Source organism: Elephas maximus, chromosome 11, assembly GCF_024166365.1.
Source record: "Elephas maximus indicus isolate mEleMax1 chromosome 11, mEleMax1 primary haplotype, whole genome shotgun sequence".
In the NCBI taxonomy this organism is placed as follows: domain Eukaryota; kingdom Metazoa; phylum Chordata; class Mammalia; order Proboscidea; family Elephantidae; genus Elephas; species Elephas maximus.
In genome coordinates, this window is record NC_064829.1 from 114,685,954 (window position 1) to 114,711,720 (window position 25,767).

General features: G+C 60.6%; 2 protein-coding genes across 3 annotated transcripts; both read left to right on the forward strand.

The window, feature by feature from the left end:
* Positions 1-1,306: 1,306 nt before the first annotated feature.
* Positions 1,307-3,435, forward strand: ZBTB32 (zinc finger and BTB domain containing 32). Its single transcript, XM_049900586.1, has 4 exons — positions 1,307-2,208; positions 2,459-2,532; positions 2,848-3,012; positions 3,158-3,435. Exons 1-4 carry the CDS (start codon positions 1,307-1,309, stop codon positions 3,433-3,435), a joined length of 1,419 nt encoding a protein of 472 aa, XP_049756543.1.
* Positions 3,436-4,676: 1,241 nt separating this feature from the next.
* On the forward strand, positions 4,677-25,659 carry KMT2B (lysine methyltransferase 2B). 2 transcript variants are annotated; one of them, XM_049900583.1, is made up of 37 exons: positions 4,677-5,054; positions 6,154-6,226; positions 6,471-8,503; positions 8,741-8,854; positions 8,964-9,114; positions 9,374-9,653; positions 9,827-9,882; positions 10,107-10,385; positions 10,701-10,795; positions 11,029-11,127; positions 11,250-11,363; positions 11,500-11,646; positions 11,751-11,846; positions 12,315-12,432; positions 12,939-13,052; positions 13,325-13,509; positions 13,586-13,675; positions 13,764-13,868; positions 13,984-14,057; positions 14,667-14,782; positions 14,879-14,970; positions 15,052-15,189; positions 15,899-16,057; positions 16,330-16,450; positions 16,528-16,606; positions 16,713-16,873; positions 17,904-18,131; positions 18,219-19,521; positions 19,607-19,696; positions 19,782-19,891; positions 23,517-23,654; positions 23,742-23,816; positions 23,897-24,074; positions 24,358-24,465; positions 24,588-24,671; positions 24,788-24,917; positions 25,004-25,659. In XM_049900583.1, exons 1-37 carry the CDS (start codon positions 4,692-4,694, stop codon positions 25,277-25,279), a joined length of 8,172 nt encoding a protein of 2,723 aa, XP_049756540.1. In that variant the 5' UTR covers positions 4,677-4,691; the 3' UTR covers positions 25,280-25,659. The 2 variants fall into 2 exon arrangements, with proteins under 2 accessions (XP_049756540.1, XP_049756542.1); XM_049900585.1 differs by lacking the exon at positions 19,607-19,696.
* Positions 25,660-25,767: the final 108 nt, after the last annotated feature.

The following is a 25,767-nucleotide window of genomic DNA, read 5'->3' on the forward strand; positions in this document are numbered from 1 at the left end:
CATCCAATGGAGGACGGTGAGGTCAGGGGTGGGGCTAGCTTCAGGGGAGGGGGTGGGGGGCAGGAGCCCGACCAGCAGTTCAGAGCATGCGGTGTCCAGTGAGGATGCTACAACTGGTGAGTGCTTGCGTCTCTCCAGCTGAGGCTTTTCTCCCCACACTCCACCCTTTCTGTTCACTCCCTGCCAACGTGCTGCCCTCTCCCGGAGGTGTCCAAGTAGTAACCTTCCCTCCCACAAGGGTCCTTGCTCATGGTGAGCCTGCCCCCAGGAATATGGCTGTTGGGTGTGGAGACACTTTGGTTCTGTTTCTCTGTGTGTCTGGGCTCCGAGTTCTCTTCTTGAAAGCCAGTGTGGTAGTTTTCACTTGTGAGAAACTCCTGCCTTGCTGGGTTCTGTCTTTCTATTCGCTTTTTGGCTTATGAAAACAGAATTAAACCATCTTCCTATCCTAATCTTGAGAGCAAAGAGTCTTCCCCTATACAGTTCCCATTTCCCTTTCTCTCACTTCCTCAGGGGTCAAAGCCTTCTCCAAAGCCTCTCTCCATCCTTGGATCAGCTTTCTCTCCTGTGGCTTCTGAGCCTGCTTTCTCAACTCACTGGATGGGAGTTTTTGTTCTTATCCAGTTCCTGCTCTGAGGATGCATTCTAGAAGCTTCAGCCTAAGGGGGATGATTGATTGATGGATGGCTTATAGCCTGCTCTCCTGCAGCCATGACCCTTATCTTGGCTTCTCAGAAGCCTCAGCAACCACTTGCTGGGCCCGTGGAGGGCGGACACACCAGCTTTCCAAGCTCTGCCTGTGAAGCTCAGTCCTGCTCCTCCCTAAATGCCTGGGCTGACTGGCTGGGTTTTGTGGTGATCCCTTTGTCTGGAATGAGGAAAGCCTGGCCTGCTTAGAAGTCTTTCCTTGCAGAGGGACCTGAAGCAGCAGAAATATCAATGTCTGCTATCCATTAAGCCAGATTGTCAATTGGCAGACCCCACATACACTCGAGCCTTAAATCAGCTACTTGGTATTTTTGTTGACTGCCTGATCCTTGCTCTTTAAGTCTAAATTTGGCCTAATTTCCATTTCTTCACTCCCCACCCCTGTTACGATTCTGGATAAGTTCAGCTTTTCTCTAGGGCTGGTTTATTTGCTCCATTTGAGGACAAAGAGCTCTGATCCAGGACCAGCAACTCATTCTTTCTCCCCTCACCTCCACAGGCTTGAGAATATGCCGTTCCTCCCTCCCTTTTCCACCATGGAGCCCATACTGTGGCCTTCCTCTCAGAACCACTGAGATCGGTACCCAGACAAGGCACAATGTCCCTACCCCCCATGAGACTGCCCAGCCCCTACGCCTCTGATCGGCTGGTACGGCTGGCAGCCAGGCTCCGGCCGGCACTATGTGATACCCTGATCACTGTGGGAAGCCAAGAGTTTCCAGCCCACAGCCTGGTGCTAGCAGGTGTGAGCCAGCAGCTGGGTCACAGGGGCTGGTGGGCTTTGGCAGAAGGCATCAGCCCTTCCACTTTTGCCCAGCTTCTGCAGTTTGTTTACGGGGAGAGTGTGGAGCTGCACCCTGGGGAGCTGGGAGCCCTTGAGGAGGCGGCCAGAGCCCTGGGGGTCCAGGCCCTGGAAGAAGCATGCAGAAGGGCTCGAAGGGACAGGACTAATGAGGAGCAGGAACCAGGGCCGAAGAAACATCAGGAGGAGCCAGAAAAACCCCTAAGGGATTCTGAGAGGGAACTGGGGGGCCCTGGAGAGAAGCAGAGGCCAGAGTTTTTCAGAGCTGGTGGGAGAGAACAGGAACCACGGCACAAGCACTGGCCACCAGGAGAGAGCCATGAGGTGACAGGGGCAAAGCGAGAGGGTCATGGGAAACAAATGAGATCAAAGGAGAAACTCAGCCAATCCTCTGTTGGCCACGGGGAAGAAGATGGGAAGCCAGGAGCTGTCGTGTGGTTGAGGGAGAGTCCAGGGAGCTCTGAGGAAAGTCTGTGGGAGTCCCCTAGCCCCCTTCCCCAACCAGGTTCCCTCCAAGCCAGCATCGTCCCCAGGCCCTGGTGGGCTGAGGCCCCCTGGTTGGGGGAGGGCCAGCCTGCCCTGCAGAGCATCCTGCTGTTGCCGCCCAGATATGGCACTCCCTTCTCCCCCAGCACCCCCATCACCCCCATCACCCCCATCACTGGATCCCGGCAGGAGGTCTGGCCTCAGGACCAGAGGTGAGTGAAGGGCTTAGTGGAGGTCTCAGGAGCCGGGAGGGAGTGGCTTAGGAGAGGCAGAGGTGATGGGTGGAAGGGCACCACACCTCTTATATCTTCTATACATTTCCTGAGCAGGGGATGAGACAGGAAGCTCAGAGCTCCGCCCCTGAGAAAGTCCTAGGACACCTCTCTCCCCAGGAAGAGACCAGGGATGGCGAGGCTCTCGGGTTTTGCCAGGGCTGTAACTCTTCCCCCACACCCCTCCTAGGATCCCACTGCCCCTGAACCTCCAGAAAGGGCTCTGGAGCCAGAACCTATTGGCCTCCTCCAGCCCCACTCCAGGTAAGCCCCTCACTGCACTGCACACATGCTATAACGTGGTTTCTCCTCGGGCAGGGCAGAGGCTCTAAGAGTCCAGTCTCAGCAGGGCCCCCACCTCACTCTGCTCCTTCCAGATTCCCTCCCCCAGGACCCCCCCCCCCCACACACACGGCTAAGCCCTGGGGAGATGGAAGCATCTGATCAGGACCACACTGGTGAACAGGGTGGGGATGCTTTGGCTTAAGCTCCGCTGTAGCCCCTGATGTTTTACCTGGGTGTTCCTGTGACCCAGCCTGGGTGCCCTGCCTCACCCTCCTTTGACTCCTGTCCCCGCAGGCTCGACTGCAACCTCTGTGGGTCATAATGGCAAAGCGGGCCGCATATCTCACCAACATCCTCCCCCGCCCCCTCCTGCTCGCGTTCGGCCCTATTCTTGCTCTGTCTGTGGAAAGAGGTTTTCACTCAAGCATCAGATGGAGACACACTACCGAGTCCACACAGGTAGGGGCATCCAGCCCTGCATGAGTTGCCTGCTTCCTTCCCAACTTCAGTTTGCTGGCTCCCTCATCCGCTTCTGCATGGCGTAGCTTGACCAGCCTTCATCCGTCTTCCCTTCTCCACTGGGCTCCCCCTCTGTCCGTCCTAGGTGAGAAACCATTCTCCTGTAGCCTCTGCCCTCAGCGCTCCCGGGACTTCTCTGCCATGACCAAGCATCTTCGGACCCATGGGGCTGCGCCCTACCGCTGCCCTCTGTGTCTGGCCGGCTGCCCCAGCCTGGCCTCCATGCAGGCTCACATGCGCGGCCACTCGCCCAGCCAGCTCCCACCAGGATGGACCATTCGCTCCACCTTCCTCTATTCCTCCTCTTCCAGGCCATCCCGGGCCTCGCCCTCTCCCTGCAGTCCCCCTTCCTCCACTACCTGATGGGGTGTCTGCAGCTCTTGGGCCTCAGTCTAGAATCTAATGAAAGAACGATAGGTGGGCCAGCAGACCAGCCTGGCTCCTGACTGGGCACCGCGGCGGCGGTCTAGCGAATTTGGCTGCAGAAGCGCTGCAGGAAGGGCGCCTAGAGCCCTCTCCTGGACGACCGCGGGCCGCAGGAGCCTGGGCCAGAAAGCCGGAGTTGGGTGAGGGCCGGAAAGTCTGCACGAGTAAAGGCCAACTCTGCTGGGTCCACAATAAAGACTTTCCTGTGCCCTCCTCTCAGGACAAGAAAACCGAGTCCAGACTCAAGTGTGTGCGCGCCGGGTGGGGTGGCGGGCGACTTTGCCCCCTGTCCTGTAGCGGCCCCTGGTGGCCGTGCGTCCGCTGTCCAACGCGACGGCCACCTTCTCCATCTCCCGGGGCGTCCCAGTCCCGTTCTCTCCCGGAGGCAGTGGGCTGCGAGGGCTCAGCGTCCAGGCAGACTTCGCAGCAGGCCCTGGGCGGCTGTGACAGCCCCTTTCACAGCAAGCAACGGCCCACGGGCACGTCTGGCCCAAGGCTCCAGAGGGACGCGTGCTCCGCCCTGCTTTCGGCCACCGCCTCCTCTTCCTGCGCACAAGGCCCCCCAGGCGCTGTCTCTCCCGGAATCTCCCTACATGTCGTGCCGACCGGCCGCCAGGCAGCGTCTGGAGCTGAGTCCATCCCTTGGCCGCCGCCTCTTCCCCGGCCCACGCCTCCTGCAGTCGCGAACTCCATTTCCCAGCGTCTCCAGGGCTCCCAGCACGAGGCCTGCTGCACTCTGGGAGTGGTAGTCCGTGCGGGCCACTTGCCTCGGCAAGAGCAGTAGGAGGAGTCCGGGCGATGACCACAGCTTCCGGCGGCCCCGGCTCTGGCTTTCCAGGCCCTGCTCGGGACTCCATGGTCCTGGCTTTCGCCCCCTCGTCCCGGCGGAAGGAGCGAGGCCGCTGGACTACATTTCCCGGAGGCCCCTGCGCCTCGCTCCTCGCCCCAGCTGGCCGCGACGCGCGGTCTGCACTTCTCTGCGCGGGCTGAGTGACGGTCGGCCGGCCGGCCGCGGACTCCCGCTCCCGTGGTGCCCCGCGCGTGGCCCGCCCAGCCTCCGGCTCCGCGGCCCCGGGGCGGCGCTGGTTGTTGTAGTAGCCGCGGCCGCCCCGCCCTCCGCTCCCTCCCCTCCCCCCGGCCTGCGCACGGGCCGCCCCTCCCCCCGCCTCCCCGGCCCCTCTCACGGTGCCAAGATGGCGGCGGCGGCGGGCGGCGGCGGTTGCCCCGGGCCTGGCTCCGCGCGGGGCCGCTTCCCAGGCCGGCCGCGGGGCTGCGGCGGGGGCGGGGGCCGCGGCGGACGGGGCAGCGGGGCGGAGAGAGTGCGGGTAGCCCTGCGGCGCGGCGGCGGCACGGCGGGGCCGGGCGGAGCCGAGCCCGGGGAGGACACGGCCCTGCTCCGTTTGCTGGGGCTCCGCCGGGGCCTGCGCCGGCTCCGCCGCCTGTGGGCCGGCCCGCGCCTTCAGCGGGGCCGGGGCCGGGGCCGGGGCCGGGGCTGGGGCCCGAGCCGGGGCTGGGTGCCGGAGGAGGAGAGCAGTGACGGGGAGTCCGACGTTGAGGTGAGGCGGTCGGAGGTGTCCCCGGCGCCGGGCGGGGCGGAGGCCAGGGGCTCCGGGGCTCGGGGTGGTCCCGTGCGGCGTTGTGGGAGGTGGGGTGCTCAGGGCCCCTGCGGGGAGACGCGGTCCTTGGAACGGGCAGGGCAGGAGGTCGGCTGCACGGAGCTCTTGGTGGCAGGGGCCTGTGGAAGTGGAGAGAAGCCCTGGCTGCAGCCGGTCACTTGGGCCGGAGGCGGGTCCTGCGGAAGGGTCCTGGGCTGGTCCTTCTGGCGGGTCGGCAGAGCTAGGGCAGCGAAGGCTTGGGCCGGGAGGCAGGGGGGTTGCACGCCTGAGCTCTGGGGGTTGACAGCAGCAGCGTGGACCCAGCCCAGGGTCGCCTGCGCCCTGACCTGGAGGCTGCCAGCCCGGCCTCGTCGCCTCTGACATAACTCTGGTTTTACCAGCGTCGCAATTCCCCTCCTGACTGGGTGGAGAGACAGTAGAGTGGCGGGGGGCTTCCTCCCGGCGTGTGGGTTAAAGGGGCACTCACAGCCGTGGGCTGGCGTGAAGGCTGAGACGGACGCCCTGGTTCAGCTCAGGACCGAACCCCCAGCCTCTTAGTTAAAGCAGGAAGGTGTGGATTGTGGTACTTAGGGCCAACTGTTAGGAACCACCTGAAGGCTCTGAGGAGCACCTGATCCAGTAAATCATTTGATGCTTCTCATCTCGCCCCCACCCCCTCCCACTCTGATTACTAGCCATTTCCATCTTTGCTCCAGAAGAAACTCTGACCTGAGACTGCATAAACAGGGGTCCCAGCTTTCTCTGAGTTAGAATATGAGTGTGGTGCCCACTGCCTGGCCCGAGGAGACTGTTGTCCCCATCCTGGGCCAGTGAACCGCTGACAGCTGTGCTGCGGTGGTCTGGCACCGTGGTGGGGGGTTTCGCAGTACCCTGTGCCTCTACTCCCTCTGATTTTTCAGTCTTTTAACTCCTTTGTAAATAGGCAAAGGTTTGTTGAGGGGGAAACTGGAAATATTCCTTGATACCTGAGTCCCAGCTGGAACGAGGGCTTTGGCACTGACTGCTGTTTCTCCCCTCCACCCCTGGTCCCCTAAATCAGGAGTTTCAGGGTTTTCATTCAGATGAAGATGTGGCCCCCAGTTCCCTGCGCTCTGCGCTCCGATCCCAGCGAGGTGAGTGATGGGGAAACTCTACCTCTATAGCTTTACAGGAACGTCATTCTTGCTCTTAGTGTCAGCTCTCCCCTGTGGCACTAGAGCCTCCATCGGTCCCCCACTGCATTCTGTGTTCAGAGCCCGAGCTAGGTTGGGCTGTGGGGAAAACAGACAAGTAAGACTTAGTCCCTGCCATCCTGGAGCACCTTCCTCAGTCGCAGGGCCAGCTTGACCCATCTCCCCACACCTATTCTCCTTTTAGGTCGAGCCCCCCGAGGCCGGGGCCGCAAGCATAAGACGACCCCCGTTCTGCCTGCTCGCCTAGCAGATGTGGCTCCCACCCCCCCAAAGACCCCTGCCCGGAAGCGGGGTGAGGAGGGCACGGAACGAATGGTGCAGGCACTGACTGAACTTCTCCGGCGGGCACAGGCACCTCCAGTCCCCCGGAACCGGGCATGCGAGCCCTCCACCCCCCGTCGTTCTCGGGGACGGCCCCCAGGAAGGCCAGCAGGCCCCTGCAGGAAGAAGCCACCAGCAGTAGTGGTGGCAGAAGCAGCTGTGACAATCCCCAAACCTGAGCCCCCACCTCCTGTGGTTCCAGTAAAATACCGGACTGGCAGCTGGAAGTGCAAGGAGGGACCAGGCCCAGGTCCTGGGACCCCCAAGCGTGGAGGACAGTCTGGGCGAGGAGGCCGTGGAGGCAGGGGCCGGGGCCGAGGTGGGCTCCCCCTTGTGATCAAGTTTGTTTCAAAAGCCAAAAAAGTGAAGATGGGACAGTTATCCTTGGGCTCTGAATCAGGTCAGGATCAAGATCAACAGAGAGAAAGCTGGCAGGAACCCCCTGAAGGAGGAGTTGGATCTGGACAGGAAGGGGACCCCTGCTGGAAAAAGGAGCAGAGACTGAAGGAAGAAGAGGAGGAGGAAGAGAAAGGAGAGAAAGACAAGGAGGAGGAGGAGGAGAAGGAAGACAGAGCTGTGGTTGAGGAAGAGATGGTCCTAGCCCAGGAAAAGGAGGAGGCAAAGCTGCTGTCACCACCGCTGACCCCACCAGCCCCTCCACCCCTCCCGCCCCCCTCAGCATCTCCTCCACCCCCACTTTGCCCACCGCCATCCCCACTGTCCCCCCCATCCCTACTACTCCCTCCTCCGTCTCCTGCCCTTGAGGAACGGGAAGAATCCCCATCTCCTGTGGTCCCAGCTACCTGCTCCAGGAAGAGGGGCCGTCCTCCCCTGACTCCCAGTCAGCGGGCAGAGCGGGAAGCTGCTCGGGCAGGGCCAGAGGGTACCTCCCTTCCTACTCCAACCCCCAGCACCACCCCAGGAGGCCCTCCGGAAGACAGTCCCACTGTGGCCCCCAAAAGTACCACCTTCCTGAAGAACATCCGGCAGTTTATCATGCCTGTGGTGAGTGCCCGCTCTTCCCGTGTGATCAAGACACCCCGGCGATTTATGGATGAAGACCCCCCCAGACCCCCAAAGGTGGAGGTCTCACCTAGTCCGCGACCTCCCGTTGCCGTCTCCCCACCGGCCCCTCAGGAACCAGCACCAGCCCCATCTCCACCACGGGCCCCAACTCCCCCATCCGCCCCAGTCCCACTCCCTGAGAAGAGACGGTCGATCCTAAGGGAACCCACATTTCGCTGGACCTCGCTGACCAGGGAGCTGCCACCGCCGCCTCCGGCCCCTCCCCCGGCCCCTCCCCCTCCCCCAGCCACCATAACCCCATCCCGAAGGCCCCTGCTCCTTCGCGCCCCTCAGTTTACCCCAAGCGAGGCCCACCGGAAAATCTATGAATCGGTGCTCGCTGCTCCTCCTCTTGGGACTCCTGAAGCCCCTGAGCCAGAGCCGCCTCCTGCTGATGACTCTCCAGCCGAGCCCGAGCCACGGGCGGTGGGCCGCACCAACCACCTCAGCCTGCCTCGCTTTGCCCCTGTGGTCGCCACTCCTCTTAAGGCCGACGGGCCCCCTCCTGGGGCTCCAGCTCTGAGCAATGGGCAGCCACCTCAGGCTCAGCTACAGCAGCCCCCGCAGGCCTTGCAAGCTCAGCTGCTGCCCCAGGCACCACCGCCACAGCAGCCACAGCAGCTGCCACCGTTACCGCCACAGCAGCCACAGCAGCTGCCACCGTTACCGCCACAGCTGCCGCCACCACTGGAAAAGGCTCGGATCCCGGGCCTGGGCTCCTTACCGCTGTCTGGGGTGGAGGAGAAGATGTTCAGCCTCCTCAAGAGAGCCAAGGTGCAGCTCTTCAAGATCGACCAGCAGCAGCAGCAGAAGGTGGCGTCATCGATGCCGGTGAGCATGGTGCTTTTGGCCGGGCTCCTGCATCTAGTCCACCCAGCGCTGGCTGTCTGCAAGCCTGTGACCTCCCGCCCGGCTAGGTACCCTCCGACACTGCAGGGTGCCCTCAGAGCCAGTCCTGCCCCACCCCCAGCCTCCTGTGCTCCCTCCCTCACCCCATCCCTTCCCGCCTACTTTTTGCCTCCCCCCATCTTCCCAGCCCCTGACCCTGTTTATTGCCCCCTTCCCCAGCCAAGCCCTGGAGGGCAGATGGAGGAGGTCGTGGGGCCTGTCAAGCAGATCCCAGACAGAGGTTCTGTCAGGTCTGAAGATGAATCGATGGAAGCTAAGAGAGAGAGACTATCGGTATGAAGTGGGAGGAGAGCCCCCCTAAAAAGAAGCCTGGTTGGAGGAACAGGGCTGAGGAGCACAAGCAGCAGCCCCCTACATGTGTTCCTGGTTTCTCCTCCCCCAGGGCCCCGAGTCCCCCGTGCAAGGTCCCCGCATCAAACACGTGTGCCGTCATGCTGCTGTGGCTCTGGGTCAGGCCCGGGCCATGGTCCCCGAAGACGTCCCCCGTCTCAGTGCCCTCCCTCTCCGGGATCGGCAGGACCTCGCCACAGAGGGTAGGGGGCATGTTGTGGGGAGTCCTGGCAGCTGGGTCAGGTTTGGGGGTGAGCAGCAGGTGTGAACGCCTAAGAGAGAGGGAGTCAAATCAGGTACTGGGGGTTAGGTGACGAGTGGATCGGAGTGCAAGATCTTAAAATGGGTTTATTTAGGGGCACTTGGGACCTGACCAGTGTGGGAAAGTGGGAGCCAGAGGGCTGATTGAATGGGATCGGTGCCTTTGTAGCTCTATGCCTTGCTCTCTGTCTGCTGCAACAGATACGTCATCAGCCTCTGAGACTGAGAGTGTCCCATCACGGTCCCGGCGGGGAAAGGTGGAGTCAGCAGGGCCTGGGGGGGACTCAGAGCCTGTGGGGTCTGGAGGGACCCTGGCCCATACACCCCGGCGCCCGCTGCCCTCCCACCACGGCAAGAAGATGCGGATGGCGCGGTGTGGGCACTGCCGGGGCTGCCTGCGCGTGCAGGACTGTGGGGCCTGTGTCAACTGCCTGGACAAGCCCAAGTTTGGGGGCCCCAACACCAAGAAACAGTGCTGCGTGTGAGTAACTGGGGCACAGCCTCTGCTCCCACCGAGGTTGTCAGCACCCAAGACTCCCCCCGCGGCCCTTGTGCCCAGTCAGAGCAGTGGGACTGGCATTCTTGTGGAGAGCTCCCTCTTTCCCCCCAGACCACCAGTCCCCTACCCTGGTGACGTGCCTCTCCCCTCCCCAGATACCGGAAGTGTGACAAGATAGAGGCTCGGAAGATGGAGCGGCTGGCGAAGAAAGGTAACCTAGCTTAGATGCGTGGTGCGAGGAAACCCCCTTTGCTTCCCTCTGCTCCCGTATCTGCAGCTTACTGCTGTTGTCCTTTTTTCTTCCCTGTGATGTGTTTTTGTGCCTCTCCCGTGGTTGTTTGCTTTTGCGCCACTTTTTTCCTGGCTTTTCTCCACCCCTACTTTGCTTCTGTCCTTGACTGAGCTCGAATCCCACTAAGTCCCCTGTTCCCACAGGCCGGACGATAGTGAAGACGCTGTTGCCCTGGGATTCCGATGAATCTCCTGAGGCCTCCCCTGGTCCTCCAGGCCTACGCCGGGGGGCGGGATCTGGGGGGCCCCGGGAGGAGGTGGTGGCCCCCCCAGGGCCCGAGGAGCAGGACTCCCTCCTACTGCAGCGCAAGTCAGCCCGGCGCTGCGTCAAACAGCGACCCTCCTATGATATCTTCGAGGACTCGGACGACTCGGAGCCCGGGGGTCCCCCTGCTCCCCGGCGTCGGACCCCCCGAGAGAATGGTGCGAGTTGCTTATTGCTTCCACTACTAAGAAGTCAGTCGCATGTCTGTGGAAGGGTTGGGGCTGCCAGACCTCGGCTGGTCAGTCTGATAGAGAAGGTGGCTGGCGGCAGAAGAGGAGTGGGCTTTGGGGTGAGCAGAGAATAGGTGTGAGGCTTTCAGGGACTTTACTGGCCAAGGTCTAAGACTCGTTCTAGTGGGTCTTTGTTAGTTAGAAAGGTTTGGGAGTCTGAGTGATACTCGAACGGGGTAGCAGAAGAAGAGGTGGACGGGGCAGGGCAGGTAAGGGCCCTCACTGCTGATGGGTCCTGCCTAGAGCTGCCAGTGCCAGAGCCTGAGGAGCAGAGCCGCCCTCGCAAACCCACCCTGCAGCCTGTCGTACAGCTCAAGGCCCGAAGGCGCCTGGACAAGGTCAGCATGGCCCCGCACTACGAACCCCCAGGTCCTGTGTAAGGCAAGGCCCCCGTCTTCCAGGAGCTACCTGGCAAGTCAGGGCATCGGGTACACCTGAGTGCCATGGCCTGTCCACGCCAGAGTTGAGGCCCTGAGGGGTACGGCCGGCCTGCGTTGTGGGGAGAAGGCAGCGGGGAACCTACAGAAGGTGGGCTTGCAGCCTTCCGACCACCACTTCCATCCTCCTGTAGGATGCTTTGGCTCCTGGTCCCTTTGCTTCTTTTCCCAATGGCTGGACTGGAAAACAGAAGTCCCCTGACGGCGTGCATCGAGTCCGTGTGGATTTTAAGGTATGACGTGGAGGACTGTGGTCAGAGGAGACTGATGGACTGCGTCAGAGGAGCCAGGGCTTTGAGGACGGGTCCAGCTTGTGTCCCTGGCTGCGCTTTCGTCCTATGTCCTCTTTCCACAGGAGGATTGTGACCTGGAGAACGTGTGGCTGATGGGTGGCCTGAGCGTGCTCACCTCCGTGCCAGGGGGACCGCCGATGGTGTGCTTGCTCTGTGCCAGCAAAGGCCTGCATGAGGTGAAATCTCTGCCTGTTTTCACAAACTCCCAAGTCCCCATTGGCCCTTGCCACCTGATTTCTTGCCCTCAGAGGGTCCCATCCCCTGGCCTTCTGATGTCACACCGTGCCCACCATTTCCTCCCCCCGCCCCCAGCTGGTGTTCTGCCAAGTCTGCTGTGACCCTTTCCATCCGTTCTGCCTGGACGAGGCCGAGCGGCCCCTGCCTCAGCACCATGATACCTGGTGCTGCCGCCGCTGCAAGTTCTGCCACGTCTGTGGGCGCAAAGGCCGAGGCACCAAGGTTTGGGCGCAGGGGCCAGCCTGGGGTGGGTGGAGGCGTGGAGGGGAGGGGCATCCCTGTGCCGATACGGTTTCCCATTGCCATTTTTCTCTGTCACCCAACAGCACCTCTTGGAGTGTGAGCGCTGCCGCCACGCTTACCACCCGGCCTGCCTGGGGCCCAGCTACCCAACCCGGGCCACCCGCAAACGGCGCCACTGGGTAAGAGACGGGGCCCACACCCTTGCACTGGGGCTCTGAGTAATGCCACCCCCATCCCTGGACTTGCTCTAGGCCAAGGCTTTCGTGACGGAGGCGGTTTGGGAGTCCCTTTGAAAATTTGATAAAACGTAATATTTCCTCCTCAAAATCTTACACGGAACTCGTACGAAGGAGTTGTTTGCCACGGTTTCACAGTCCTTGGCTAGGACCCCTGCTCCAGCCTCATCTCCACTCTTCCCCACTCCTTCTTGCAAGCCCCTTGCCCCAGTCCTCCAGCCTCCTGTTTTTCTCATCTCCTCCTTTTCGTTTTCCTCACGTGTCCTCACACTTTTACAAGTCTCTCCCCTTTTTGCTTGTCCTTCCTCATCTGGGTCCTGTCGGCTGCCACCCCTCCTCCTGGCCCACCTACCCCCTCATATCCCTCCAGCCTAGCGTCTGGCTCTCTCCTAACGTCACCTTGCTCCCCAGATCTGCTCAGCCTGTGTGCGTTGTAAGAGCTGTGGGGCGACTCCAGGCAAGAACTGGGACGTCGAGTGGTCTGGAGACTACAGCCTCTGCCCCAGGTGCACCCAGCTCTATGAGAAAGGTGGGGACCTGACAGGGGGACTGGACCTCGGGGCCATGGTGGAGGGGGATAGGTTCCCAGACAGGCAGTTAGAAGAGATAATTTTCTAACGACTTCCCACCCCCTAGTCACAGAACCTTTTCTTCCTTTCCAAGGTCCTTTTGCACAGAAACCCACCTACCTGTAAAACAGGCGCAGAGCTACCCCAAGGACAGTGGGAATGGAGGCGCAGGGCCCCATCCTCTTGGTGGTCCCTGAGGCACCTCCTGGGACTTAACTCTCTACTGAGTGGTTTAAAAACCCAGGTTTTTCTCACTCATCGTGGCAGCACACTTAGGCCCCGTTCTCCATGAGGCACTGGGGGCTGCAGAGCTGGAGAAGAGGCACTGCCCTCCCCCATCTTCTGGGGAATGCTGAGGATCCAAGATGAGGGCATCCTGGAGGCCGTCCTCGAAGCAGTCGAGGGCCTCTCAGGGGCAGGTGGTAACCGCAGCCCCTTGGGCTCTGCCTTCTGCCTTTTTGTCCAGGAAACTACTGCCCGATTTGCACGCGCTGCTACGAGGACAATGACTACGAGAGCAAGATGATGCAGTGTGCACAGTGTGACCACTGGGTGCACGCCAAATGCGAGGGGCTCTCAGGTTGGTGGGTGGTTCCGCCTGTGCAGGTCCCTGCCCGCCCCCCAGAGTAGCACCACCCCACTGCCGCTGAGCCAATGCTAACTTAAAGCAACCCTGAAGGACAGAGTAGAACTGCTCTGGTTCCCAAGGCTATAATCTTTACAGAAGCAGGCTGCCCTGTCCTTCTCCTGCTCTTAGAGAACAGGTGGCCGGGGGTCCTTGGTAGTCCAAGGGCAGTTAGAAGTCCTCGTACCGCCTTAGCCGCCTTCTCCTCTCCCTCTCTGCTCTCCCAGATGAGGACTATGAGATCCTGTCAGGGCTGCCGGATTCAGTGCTGTACACCTGCGGACCGTGTGCTGGGGCCACACACCCCCGGTGGCGGGAGGCTCTGCACGGGGCCCTACGGGGGGGCCTGCGCCAAGTGCTCCAGGGCCTGCTGAGCTCCAAGGTGGCAGGCCCCCTGCTACTGTGCACCCAGGTCTGAAGAGCTCCGGAGGCAGGGGCGGGTGGGGCTGGGTCCAGCACTAGCCCTACTGATTCCCCCGCCATTGCAGTGTGGGCAGGATGGGAAGCAACGGCACCCAGGGCCCTGTGGTCTGCAAGCCGTGAGTCAGCGCTTTGAGGAAGGTCACTACAAGTCCGTGGTGAGTGGGCCCCAGGGAGGAGCAGGTGGGTACCAGGAGGAGGGGGCAGGGAGTGGGAGGCTCAGGCCCTGACAAAACCCCCTTACAGCACAGCTTCATGGAGGACATGGTGGGCATCCTGATGAGACACTCGGAAGAAGGAGAGACCCCAGAGCGCAGGGCTGGCAGCCAGATGAAGGGGCTTCTGCTGAAAGTGAGCTCTTTGGGGGCGCCTACAGAGTGGTTTGGGCGGTGTGTTGGGGGGATTTTGCCCTTGCCAATTTTTCCGAGGAAGTCAATTCTTCTCGTTCTGTTAACCCACTCCTCAGCTGCTAGAGTCTGCGTTTGGCTGGTTCGACGCCCACGACCCAAAGTACTGGCGACGGAGTACCCGGCTGCCAAAGTGAGCAAGGCTGAGTAGCAGGAGGGGAACCAGGGAACCAGGGCAAAGGCAAGGATGTCCGGGAATCCAGCAAGTAAGCTGGGCCGAGAACAGAGAAGGAGGAGTTAGGGCCTAAAGGCTGGACAGGAGGGTGGCGGAACCAGGGTGAGACTCCCAGAATTCGAGGTTCGCAGGCTGTTAACGCTCGCTGTGTTTCTGCTTTGTGCAAGGCAGTGTTGGGGACATGGTAGTGAGCAAGTCGGGGTGGGCTCTGTGCTTGAAGAGCTCACGTTTGGGGGGCTGGGCAGGCACTGGTGACCCGCACGCATGGTCAGGGTGATGATGGGGAAGCCCAAGGGGAGACACCTGCCTGAGCCTGAAGCCAGGGAAGTCTTCTCTGGAAGAGGCGACATCCAAGCTGAGATGCGGAGGAAGAGTATCCTGGCATGAGAAGCGGCGTTTCACGTGTCATAGGTGGTATGAGAGGGCTTGGCTTGCTTGGGGGACTGAAGAAATTCCACATGCCGACAGGCCAGAGGTGTCCTGGCACACTCAGGCTGGTACTGTGGGCAGGACCAAGCCCAGCCTCCCCGGTTAGGTGTGACAGATGCCGACTCTTACTGTTCACAGCGGGGTCCTTCCCAATGCGGTGTTGCCCCCGTCCCTGGACCACGTCTATGCGCAGTGGAGGCAGCAGGAACCAGAGACCCCAGAATCGGGGCAGCCTCCAGGGGGCCCCTCAGCAGGTATTGGGGAGTGGGGACTGAGGGCCAGGGCCCCTCAGTCCGTGGGCCAGGCTCCAGGTTCTGATCCTCATACTTCCCTTCCCGTGTCTTTTCCAGCGTTCCAGGGCAAGGATGCGGCTGCTTTCTCACACCTGGAGGACCCCCGTCAGTGTGCACTCTGCCTCAAGTTCGGGGACGCAGACTCTAAGGTGAGGGCCGTTCCAGCAAGTCCCAGGGGCGGGGCCTAGCTCCGGAGCCTCCCGTTCACACCACCCTCCTGCTACCCCTAGGAGGCGGGGCGGCTTCTGTATATCGGGCAGAACGAGTGGACACACGTCAACTGTGCCATTTGGTCAGCTGAAGTGTTTGAGGAGAACGACGGCTCCCTCAAGAATGTGCACGCCGCTGTGGCCCGAGGGAGGCAGATGGTGAGGGCATGCACCTGAGAGGTGGGCAGCCCTCAGTCTTGGGCCAGCGGGCCCTCCGCCATGGAGACGGCTCTCATTTCACATTCTCTGCTGGGGCCCATCCTTTCACTGCTGGTTGTCGCAGAATGCTGGCACTGCAGTGATGGCGGCTTTTTTCCTATTTGTGCCCTGTGGCCATAAGCTGGGCCTGAAGCCTGGGAGACTAAAAGTTGGAAGATTTCCTGTCGATTGACCCTGTGCCGGGTGCTTTCCGTACAGTATGGCCTCTAGTTCTTACTGCGTCCCCGTGAGGTGAGACGTTGCCTGGGTTGGAATTCCCCCACCCAACGGTATGGGGCCTGGGCCAGGCACGGTAGAGTGCCTCAAGCTCTCCGTCTGTACGTGGGGTGATGGAGGTGCCTACCATGTGGGACAGTCCCGAGGATTAAATGAAATAATACAGGTTCCGCGTTAGGACAGCGTGAGAGATGGTAAATTCGAATGACTCAGTAAGTTTCTTGTTACTACGGTACTCGTGGTTCAGAAAATCTGAGATAGCTGTGATACGCGCCTGGCGTTTGGGGAAGAGGCTAGGTTTGGTGAGTGCCTTCACTGTGCGAGGTGCTGGGCTAGACGGGGCCCGAGCAGCGCGTCAGGGCCAGCGATGGTGAGCGTCAGACCCTGGCCCCGGTCATTGGCTTCTCCCCTCAGCAGCCCCTTCCACCCGCAGCGCTGTGAGCTCTGCCTGAAGCCTGGAGCCACGGTGGGCTGCTGTCTGTCCTCCTGCCTCAGCAACTTCCACTTCATGTGTGCCCGGGCCAGCGACTGCATCTTCCAGGATGACAAGAAAGTTTTCTGCCAGAAGCACACAGACCTGCTCGATGGCAAGGTGGGCCAGAACCGTGGGGGGACAGCTCCCCGTTGCCTACTCTTTTCCCCTTCGGTGCCCCGATCTCCTGGGGATGCTCACCTGCCCTCAGGGCCCCCCATGCTCCCTCAGGCCTGGCCCTGCTGCTCCTCAGTGCTTTCCTCCACCCGTGTCTTCCCAGAGTCTTCTAGGCCACGTCCCTGACTGTTCAGTCCCTGCCTACAGAGCCTTTCCCTTGCCTCCCCTTCGTTCCCCACCAATCCAGCAACCCCCATTCGCCACTAACCTCCCAGGAGATCGTGACCCCTGATGGTTTTGACGTTCTCCGCCGAGTCTACGTGGATTTTGAGGGCATCAACTTCAAGCGAAAGTTTTTGACGGGGCTTGAACCTGATGCCATCAACGTGCTCATCGGTAAGCCACCTGCTCTCTGCTGTGATCTTCCTGAGCCGCCTGGCCCCAGCCCTGCTGACCTATTCTCTGCACCACAGGCTCCATCCGAATCGACTCCCTGGGAACTCTTTCTGACCTCTCAGACTGTGAGGGACGGCTCTTCCCCATTGGCTACCAGTGAGCAGTCCAGGGGTACTCGACGGGGTTGGGGGGCTCCAGGGCCGGATCCCATCTTCCAGGTGGTGACCCTCCTGCTCCACCACGTGTCCCCCACCCCCACCAGGTGCTCCCGGCTGTACTGGAGCACAGTGGATGCTCGGCGGCGCTGCTGGTATCGGTGCCGAATTCTGGAGTACCGGCCGTGGGGGCCGCAGGAAGAGCCGGTGCACCTGGAGGCAGCAGAGGAGAACCAGACCATTGTGCACAGCCCCACCCCTTCCTCAGGTGCAGCCTTGGTCCCTTCTTTTTTCCCCAAATGCCACTCTCCCCACTTACCCTTCTCTCCTAAACTAACTCCAGCTTGCCCGCCAGCATTTCACTTGTTGTAGTGGCAATAACAGATAGCTTGTTGGCTGCTAGTTACATGCTAAGGGCTGTGCTCAGCATCTCAGAGGAAGTGAGGAGGGGACAGCGCCATGGGACCTGCTTTTAGGGGTGGTGACGTGAACATGTGTGACTGCCTGACTTGGGGCTCCATATACATGTAACGTACTTCTCAGCCCTCTGAAGAAGGTACAAGCTACACTTCAGTATGACAAACATAGTGGAGCCAGGTAACATAGTGGTGGCGCCAAGATTTGAACCTGCATCTGCTTGGTTCCCAGCTGGTGTCCTTACAACGTGTAGCTGAGAACTGGGTGTTGTAGAGGAAAGTTAGGCTTGGAGATTAGTGAAGAGAGAGGCGAGGTCATCGTGAGCCACACAGCAGAAGGTTGGGACTGTGTTTGCGGGGAAGGGCGATTCCAGGTTGGGGCATGACACAAGGTGCAGAGGGAAGAGGCTGTACCTGCCCTGACTAGAAACAAGGGAGCGTGAGAGGAGGCTACGTTTACCTTGCAGAGGCTGGGTGGAACCAGCAGATGGGGAGCCTGAAACACCACAATGGGGCGGGCGTGCTGGATGTGGCAGGGCTGCGCAGAGCAAGTCAGAAGTGGTCGGACTGGCCGTGCTGGAGTGGGCAATGCGCTGTGTGAGGCTGAGCCAGTGAGAGAGCGACAGCAGCCCTGACAGCCGGCCAGGAAGGGGAGGTGACAGGACGGCTGAGGTGGGGTTGTCGCAGGGCATCCTGGCCCCAGGCTGGTGCAGGTTTCGTAGATGCCCTGGAGGGGCAGGGCGTGGAGCCTGGGTGATGACTGACGATGTGTGCGTGAACCAGGTCAGGATCAGTGGCAGAGAAGGCTCATTTGGCCTCATGTGACAAGAGGCTTCGATGGAAGAATCTGTTGCCTCTGATGCAGTTCTCTTGCCTCTTTAGAGCCCCAAGATCATGAGACCCCCCCGGCAGATACAGATACCCTGACTCCTGGGGCTCCTGACCATCACTCGCTTGTTCAGAACCTGGACCCCCCGCTTCGCTCAGATCCAAGCAGCGCCCTTCCTCTGGCCCCCCGCTCTTTCTCGGGGGCGCGAATCAAAGTGCCCAACTACTCACCATCCCGGAGGCCCTTAGGGGGTGTCTCCTTTGGACCTCTGCCCTCTCCTGGTGAGCACCTGGGAGCGCCCAGGGGAGGGAGGGGTGGGTGAGGCAGCAGCTCCTGGCTGACACTGACCCTGACCCTTGGATCCACAGGAAGTCCATCTTCTCTGACCCACCACATCCCTACAGTGGGAGACCCAGACTTCCCAGCTCCTCCCAGACGCTCCCGTCGACCCAGTCCCCTGACCCCGAGGCTGCCACCATCTCGGCGGGCCTCTTCTCCCCTCAGAATTTCCCCTCAGCTCAGGGTGCCCCCTCCTACCTCAGTCATTACAGCCCTCACACCTACCTCAGGGGAGCTGGCTCCCCCTGGCCCAGCCACATCTCCTCCGCCACCCACCGAAGACCTGGGCCCAGACTTTGAGGACATGGAGGTGGTGTCAGGACTGAGTGCTGCTGACCTGGACTTTGCAGCCAGCCTGCTGGGGACTGAGCCCTTCCAGGAAGAGATTGTGGCTGCAGGGGCAGTGGGGGGCAGTCACGGGGGGCTGGGGGACAGCTCAGAGGAGGAGGCTGGCCCTAACACCCACTACGTCCACTTCCCTGTAACTGTGGTGTCTGGCCCAGCCCTGGCCCCTGGTGCCCTCCCTGGAACCCCCCGCATCGACCAGCTGGATGGAGTGGACGACGGCACAGACAGCGAGGCTGAGGCAGTGCAGCAGCCTCGGGGCCAGGGGCCTCCCCCTTCGGGGCCAGGAGTGGGCCGGGCTGGGGTCATCAGGGCTGCAGGGGACAGGGCCCGACCTCCTGAGGACTTGCCATCAGAAATCGTGGATTTCGTATTGAAGAATCTAGGAGGACCTGGGGAAGGGGGCGCTGGCCCCAGAGAGGAGCCACTTCCCCCACCACCTCCCCTGGCCAATGGCAGCCAGCCCCCCCAGGGCCTGCCCCCCAGCCCAGCTGACCCCACCCGGACGTTTGCCTGGCTCCCTGGAGCCCCAGGGGTCCGAGTGTTGAGCCTCGGCCCTGCCCCTGAGCCCCCCAAACCGGCCACATCCAAAATCATCCTTGTCAACAAGCTGGGGCAAGTGTTTGTGAAGATGGCCGGGGAGGGCGAACCTGTTCCGTCCCCGGTGAAACAGCCACCCCTGCCCCCTCCCATTCCCTCCACACCCCCCACCTCTTGGACTCTGCCCCCTGGCCCCCTGCTGAGTGTGCTGCCCGTGGTCGGGGTAGGGGTGGTTCGCCCTGCTCCCCCTCCCCCTCCCCCTCCCCTGACGCTGGTGTTGAGCAGCGGACCCCCTAGCCCACCCCGCCAGGCCATCCGTATCAAGAGAGTGTCCACTTTCTCTGGCCGTTCCCCGTCAGCACCACCCCCAAGCAAGACTCCCCGACTGGACGATGGCGGAGAGTCCTTGGAGAGTACCCCCCAGCTTCCAGGGCTTAGTAGCAGCGGGTAAGTGAGTGTGCTGAGCCTGGGGAGGCAGCCAAGGGTGGTGGGAAGAAGGGAAGAGGTAGTTCAACCTCATGGTTCCCCATAGATTTAGCCGGGTGAGAATGAAAACCCCTACAGTTCGTGGTGTTTTTGACCTGGATGACCCTGGGGAGCCCACTGGAGAGGAAAGCCCTGGGTGAGTGGCCAGTTCCCATCTCTGAAGGCCCCGGGACCTCTGTCCCTTCTTGCCTTTCCTCTTGCTGATGGGTCTGTCCTCACAGGCCCCTCCAGGAGCGGCCCTCTCTACTGCCACCTCCAGACAGCGGTCCCCCTCGGGTCCCTGACGGCCCCCCCGACTTGCTGCTTGACTCTCAGTGGCACCACTACTCAGGTAGGAGCCAGCCCACCCTTGCTGCCCCCTTCCCTGTGCTGGATTCAGCTAGCTGTTTGGCAGCTACAGGATCGATCCATTTCAAAGAGCTTTGCGCAGACTGGGTGCGAACCCCCCTGAGGCTGGGGGCTGTTTAAACAGCTGCCCTCGGGGAACTTCAACCTTGTGGCAGACACAGGAGTAGGTGGAATCTCAGCTCAGTGGGAGAGGGCCTCTGTAGGTGTTTTATGCAGGGTGCCCAAGAACCCAGGGAGGCCAAGGTCAGAGGGACGTCGTAAAACCGAGGGTGAAGTTCTGGGGAGCAGCCAGAGAGGATGGAGTCCACACAGGAGCCAGAGGAGGGGCAGGAACTGTGGGAAAACAAGTTAGAAGACAGTAGCGTCCCAGAGAAAGAGTGCATTCATCAGTCCTGACTGCCACTGAAAGGGGCCTGGCAGGTGGGATCCAGGATCGGGACCTGGTGTGGGCAGGGGTGCAGGAAGGAGAGAGTGTTGTTGCCAGAGTCCAGAACTGAAGACAGAGCGGTGAAGTCAGAACAAGACATGCACAGGAGCCTCGCCGAAAAGCCGAGCACAGAAAGGGGGGAGGAGAGGGAACAGCAGCCTGGAGGGTCTGGTGAGGGCTGAGGCCGCAAAGCCGGTGGGCGGGGGCTGTGGATGGACAGGGAGGTGGAGGAGCGTGGTGGGCAACAGACCCCCAAGACGGAGGGAAGGAAGCAAGGTAAGTGTGTTAGCAATGACATCAGTACGCAGGGTGGGGGCATTCGGTGTGACTTTGACGGGATCGGTGACACTGAAGCGAAGTTCTGTGCTGACGGGAGGGTTCTGTTCAGGTTGTGGGTGCTGAGGGTGGCAGGAGGGGGGGTCGACTGCAGCCAAGTGAGCTGGTCGTGGGGCAGCCAGAGGCTGGATCTTATGGTATGGAGCTCAGCTGCTGAGCATGGAAGTGGAGCATGGTGGTGTGAGGATATGGTGGTGACCATGATGGACAAGTTCCTGCCCCTAGGGATCATACCACTAGGTGCACTAGGAAGTTCACCGCAGGCCGGAATGAGTGCTATGAGAAAGTGCCTGGGGAAGGTCCCTTGTCAGTCCTCTGTCTGCTCAGGGAGCAGGACGGAGGTGAGGGAGAGGCTGAGAGGAGGTCGAAGAAGTTGTTAGGGGTCAACTCTGCAGCACCGAGACCTGGAGACTAGGGTCACACAGCAAGAGCCAGATTTGCAGTTTCTACTAGGGGTGGGGGATGTGTGGGCAGGTGGGCCCAGAAGTGTGGGGTGTGTGACCGCATGAGTCCCGGCTCTCCCAGAGTGTGCTCAGAACACCACCATCCCCTGTGTTCTGCCACCAGTGGTTCCCAGAGCAAGGCGTTTAGGAAACTTCCATCTAAGCTTATGTTCCTCCCACTCCACCCAAACTGCTCAAGTCCCTAATGGCCTTTATATGACCAAATACAAAGGTCAGGCCGTGCTTGAGCCAGCAGCCGCATTTGGTGCAACTGAGCCCTCCCTCTGAGAAGCATTTCCTTGCCGGCCTCCAGGACCCCACACTCTCCTTTCCCCTCTGGTGGCCCCTCCTCAGTGCCTGGGGACCCTGGCCTTGGCTCTCAGCCCTCACTCACTCCCCAGGTATTCTCTTCTAGCTACATGGCTCTAAACCCCATCTCTGTTCTGATAGTCCCCAGATGTCTGTCTCCAGCCTAGACCTGTCCTGAGCTCCAGGCTCCCACCTCCTGCTGCCTGCTTGACATCTCTACCAGTGGCACATGGAGGGGGGTTCTAAGAGCATCACAAACTCAGGGTGTCGTAAACTGGGCTCCTGGACCTTCCTCCTAAACGTGTTCCTCCCCTACCCTCATCTCCTAGTTGCTCAGGCCCCACACTTCAGAGATGTCTGTGGTCTCCTTCCTTCTTTTCCTTATGCCCACATCTGCTACATCGGCAAGTCCTGTTTGCCCTGTCTTAAATCTCTTCAGAATCTGGCCACTCCTTCATCGCCTACTGCACCCTCTCCCTCCTGGGTTCCATCGCAGCCTCCTCCCTGGTCTCCCTGCTCCTCCTCTGCCCTCATGCTCTGTTCCCACAGGAAGCCGGTGGGGTCCTGTTAACACCTGAGTCAGATCAGGACCCTCCTCAGCTCTGAGCCTTTCGCTGGTTCCCCCTGCACTCTCACACCCCTCACCACAGCCCACAGGGTCCTTCGTGATCACTGCCCCCCACGTCCTGTTATCTCACTGTCCTCTTCTGCTCCTGGTTCATCTCATTCCATCCACTATGGCCTTTCTGCATTTCTTGAATCCACTAGACTGCTCTTGCCCCAGGGCCTTCGCACTGGCCATTCCCTGTGCCGTGAGCAGTCTTCCCAAGGCGTTTGGCTAACTTCCCCAAGGCGTTTGGCTAACTTCCTCTCACTTCTCGGCCTTGGCTCTCTAGGGTCCGCCTTCCAGCAAGGCCCCCCAGCACCTTGAGCATGCACGTGCACACGCTTCACTCTTTTAACTTTGGTGTGTTTGGACAGCCCCTCCGGTTTTCTAAAATTATAAATAACGCTGTGATAGACAACTTTGGAAATGGCAAAAAAAACTTTTCTTTCTCCTTCAATTTAAATTACCAGTACCAGTTGCCAGTCAGGTCGACTGTGCCTCACAGCGACGCCACGTGCGTCAGAACGGAACCGCGCCACAGGGTTTTCAGTGGGTGATTTTTCAGAAGTAGATCTCCAGGCCTTCCTTCCAAGGCGCCTCTGAGTGGACTCGAACCTCCAACCTTTTGGTTAGCAGTCAAGTGTGTTAACCATTTGCATTACCCAGGGGCTCCTCGCTTTCTTCTAGCTCTAGATAATGGAGACCCATTTCCACTGTCACCCACAAGTAACCACAGGCAGCCAGCAGGACTCGCCACCCACCCACTTACATACCTGCATGCCAGTGACTCTGCCGTCTCATTCACTTCTTGGCTTTTCTGCCACACACGTCGCTCTTCCCAGCTTCTTTTGTCCCCTGCGTTTTCCACCTTCATCTGACTCTATGTATTTGTTTATTGTTTTTTCCCCCAACTAGAATGTAAACTCCACAAGGGCAGGGACTTGGGTCAGAAAACATTTGTTGGACATGCAAATGAATGAATCCAAAGCCCGTGAACAAAACAAAATGCCTACCTAGTCAGAATTAACCCTTGAGAAGTGCCTTAAATGGCTCGTAACGTACAGCATGTGTGATTCTGTAACACGTACCTATAGAACAATATATTCGTAGCACTTACAGAAATGTACTATGTATTAAATACGTGTGCAAGTATAATCCTTTAGTACTTTTTCTTTTGTGTGAGAGCTAGAAGGACGGGGTGGCTGGGCGTTTACGGCAAACTGGGTCTGAGTGAGCCATGGCAGAGCCACAGCACTCCAGGCCCCCTGGAGCTGCTCAGCTGACCCCTTAGGAAAGTAATGTCTGTTCTGCAGGGTTCAGTGGCAAATGGAGCAGGAGGAGGGCCGTCAGACCCCAGTGTCTATGCTTGTGCCTGGAGAGGAAGGGAGAGTGTTGTCCACTGGGAGGGCAGTGGGGGCCTGGGGAGAGAGGCTTTGAGTCCAGGAAGGGTGATCCCCACCTCCTCTGACATGCTCCCTGGGACCAGGTGAGGCTTCAAGCTCTGAGGAGGAGCCTCCATCCCCAGAGGACAAAGAAAACCAGGCCCCGAAACGGGCCGGCCCGCACCTGCGCTTCGAGATCAGCAGCGAGGACGGGTTCAGCGTGGAGGCAGAGAGCTTAGAGGGTGAGTCTGCGGCCATGGCGACGGCGGTGGCATGGACGGGGAGGGCCGGTGTCGCAGCATCCTGACTCCGCTCCACCTTCTCCGCAGGGGCGTGGAGAACTCTGATTGAGAAAGTGCAGGAGGCCCGAGGGCATGCCCGGCTCAGACATCTCTCTTTCAGTGGTAAGTGGGGGGTCTGGGCCGATTCCGCCAGGGCCGGGGGGTCCCCACGGAACGGCGTCCTTACCTTGGGCTCCCCCCAGGAATGAGCGGGGCCAGGCTGCTGGGCATCCACCACGACGCCGTCATCTTCCTGGCGGAGCAGCTGCCCGGGGCCCAGCGCTGCCAGCACTACAAGTTCCGCTACCACCAGCAGGGAGAGGGCCAGGAGGAGCCGCCCCTCAACCCCCACGGGGCTGCCCGGGCTGAGGTCTATCTTCGGTGAGCGCTGGGGCTGCTGTGGGGTCCGGGGGCCTGGGGGCCCGGGGGAGCTCTCGAGGGTGCAGTCGTTCCATATGTTTTGGACACTGAAGCCCTGGGAGACGACACCAGACCGCTCCGGACTCGAGAGGCATGAACAGCCGTTTCTCCTTTTGCTGTGTCTTCAACAGCAGCCATGTTCCTCCCTTGCTGCCAGCAGGAAGGCCAAGGGCGGAGAATGGGGAGCCAGCACCTCTCTGAAAGAATAGCTGTGAACCTCCTGTCCTTTCTCTTCCCCCTGCAGGAAGTGCACCTTTGACATGTTCAACTTCCTGGCTTCTCAGCACCGAGTGCTCCCTGAGGGGGCTACCTGTGATGAGGAAGAGGACGAGGTGCAGCTCAGGTCCACCAGGTACGGAGGGTAGGCTGGGACGCTGGCGGTGGCCCGGGAGAGTCCTGGAGACGGAGGCCAGGAGCAAGAGAGCAGTCATTCCTGGGTGTCAGCCTGTGTGACACTGCCATTCCCTGCCCCAGACGTGCCACCAGCCTGGAGCTACCCATGGCCATGCGCTTTCGCCACCTCAAGAAAACGTCAAAGGAGGCCGTGGGGGTCTACAGGTGAGTGGGGTTGGGGGGGAGATGCCCCTTGGGTGGATGGATAGGCACCCTGGTGTGGGGCTGCCTGGGTTCCATCCCCCGGCCCCCTGAGTTCCCCCTGGCACCCTCCCCTGCAGGTCGGCCATCCACGGGCGGGGCCTGTTTTGTAAGCGCAACATCGATGCTGGGGAGATGGTCATCGAGTACTCGGGCATCGTTATCCGCTCTGTGCTGACTGACAAGCGGGAGAAGTTCTACGACGGGAAGGTGGGCTCCCCTGGGCCCCGGGAGTGAGGTGGGTGCAGCACGGGGCCCATGGGGAGGAGCCCTGACTTCCCTGCCCATCCCCGTAGGGCATCGGGTGCTACATGTTCCGCATGGATGACTTCGACGTGGTGGACGCCACGATGCACGGTAACGCCGCCCGCTTCATCAACCACTCCTGTGAGCCCAACTGCTTCTCTCGGGTCATCCACGTGGAGGGCCAGAAGCACATCGTCATCTTCGCCCTGCGCCGCATCCTGCGTGGTGAGGAGCTGACCTACGACTACAAGTTCCCCATCGAGGACGCCAGCAACAAGCTGCCCTGTAACTGCGGCGCCAAGCGCTGCCGGCGCTTCCTTAACTGAAGCGCGGGTCTCTGCCTCCTGCTCTTCAGCCTGGGGTCGGGAGGCTCCTTAGTCCCGCCTAGAGCATCTCACCCCTACCCCCGTGTTCAGGGTGGATGTGGGCCCACAGGTGACGGGCCCTGCCTTCACCCTGTAGCCCACCTAGCTGTTGCCCCCTTCCTGTCCTGGGGGCCCCGGATGTAGATACTGTACAAAGGTTTCTAAACCCCTTCTTTTTCTATGCACTTTTTTATTTAAGGGGGGGTCCCAGGTGGGAATCCCCCATAATAAAGTCCGTCAATGTTTGGAGACATGGTCTTCTCATTTATATGGTGCTGGGGGCACCCACCTCCATCCATATCCATCCTGAGCCCAGGAAGCCTGTCGGCCTCAACAGTTAGGCGAGGCCATCGCCCGGAACTGGGAGTGAACTGTGAGGTCAGTTACACTCTTCTACATCTGCTCCATGGGTGCTCTTTCTGGGTCGGAGCTCTCCGCCGGGGTAGCAG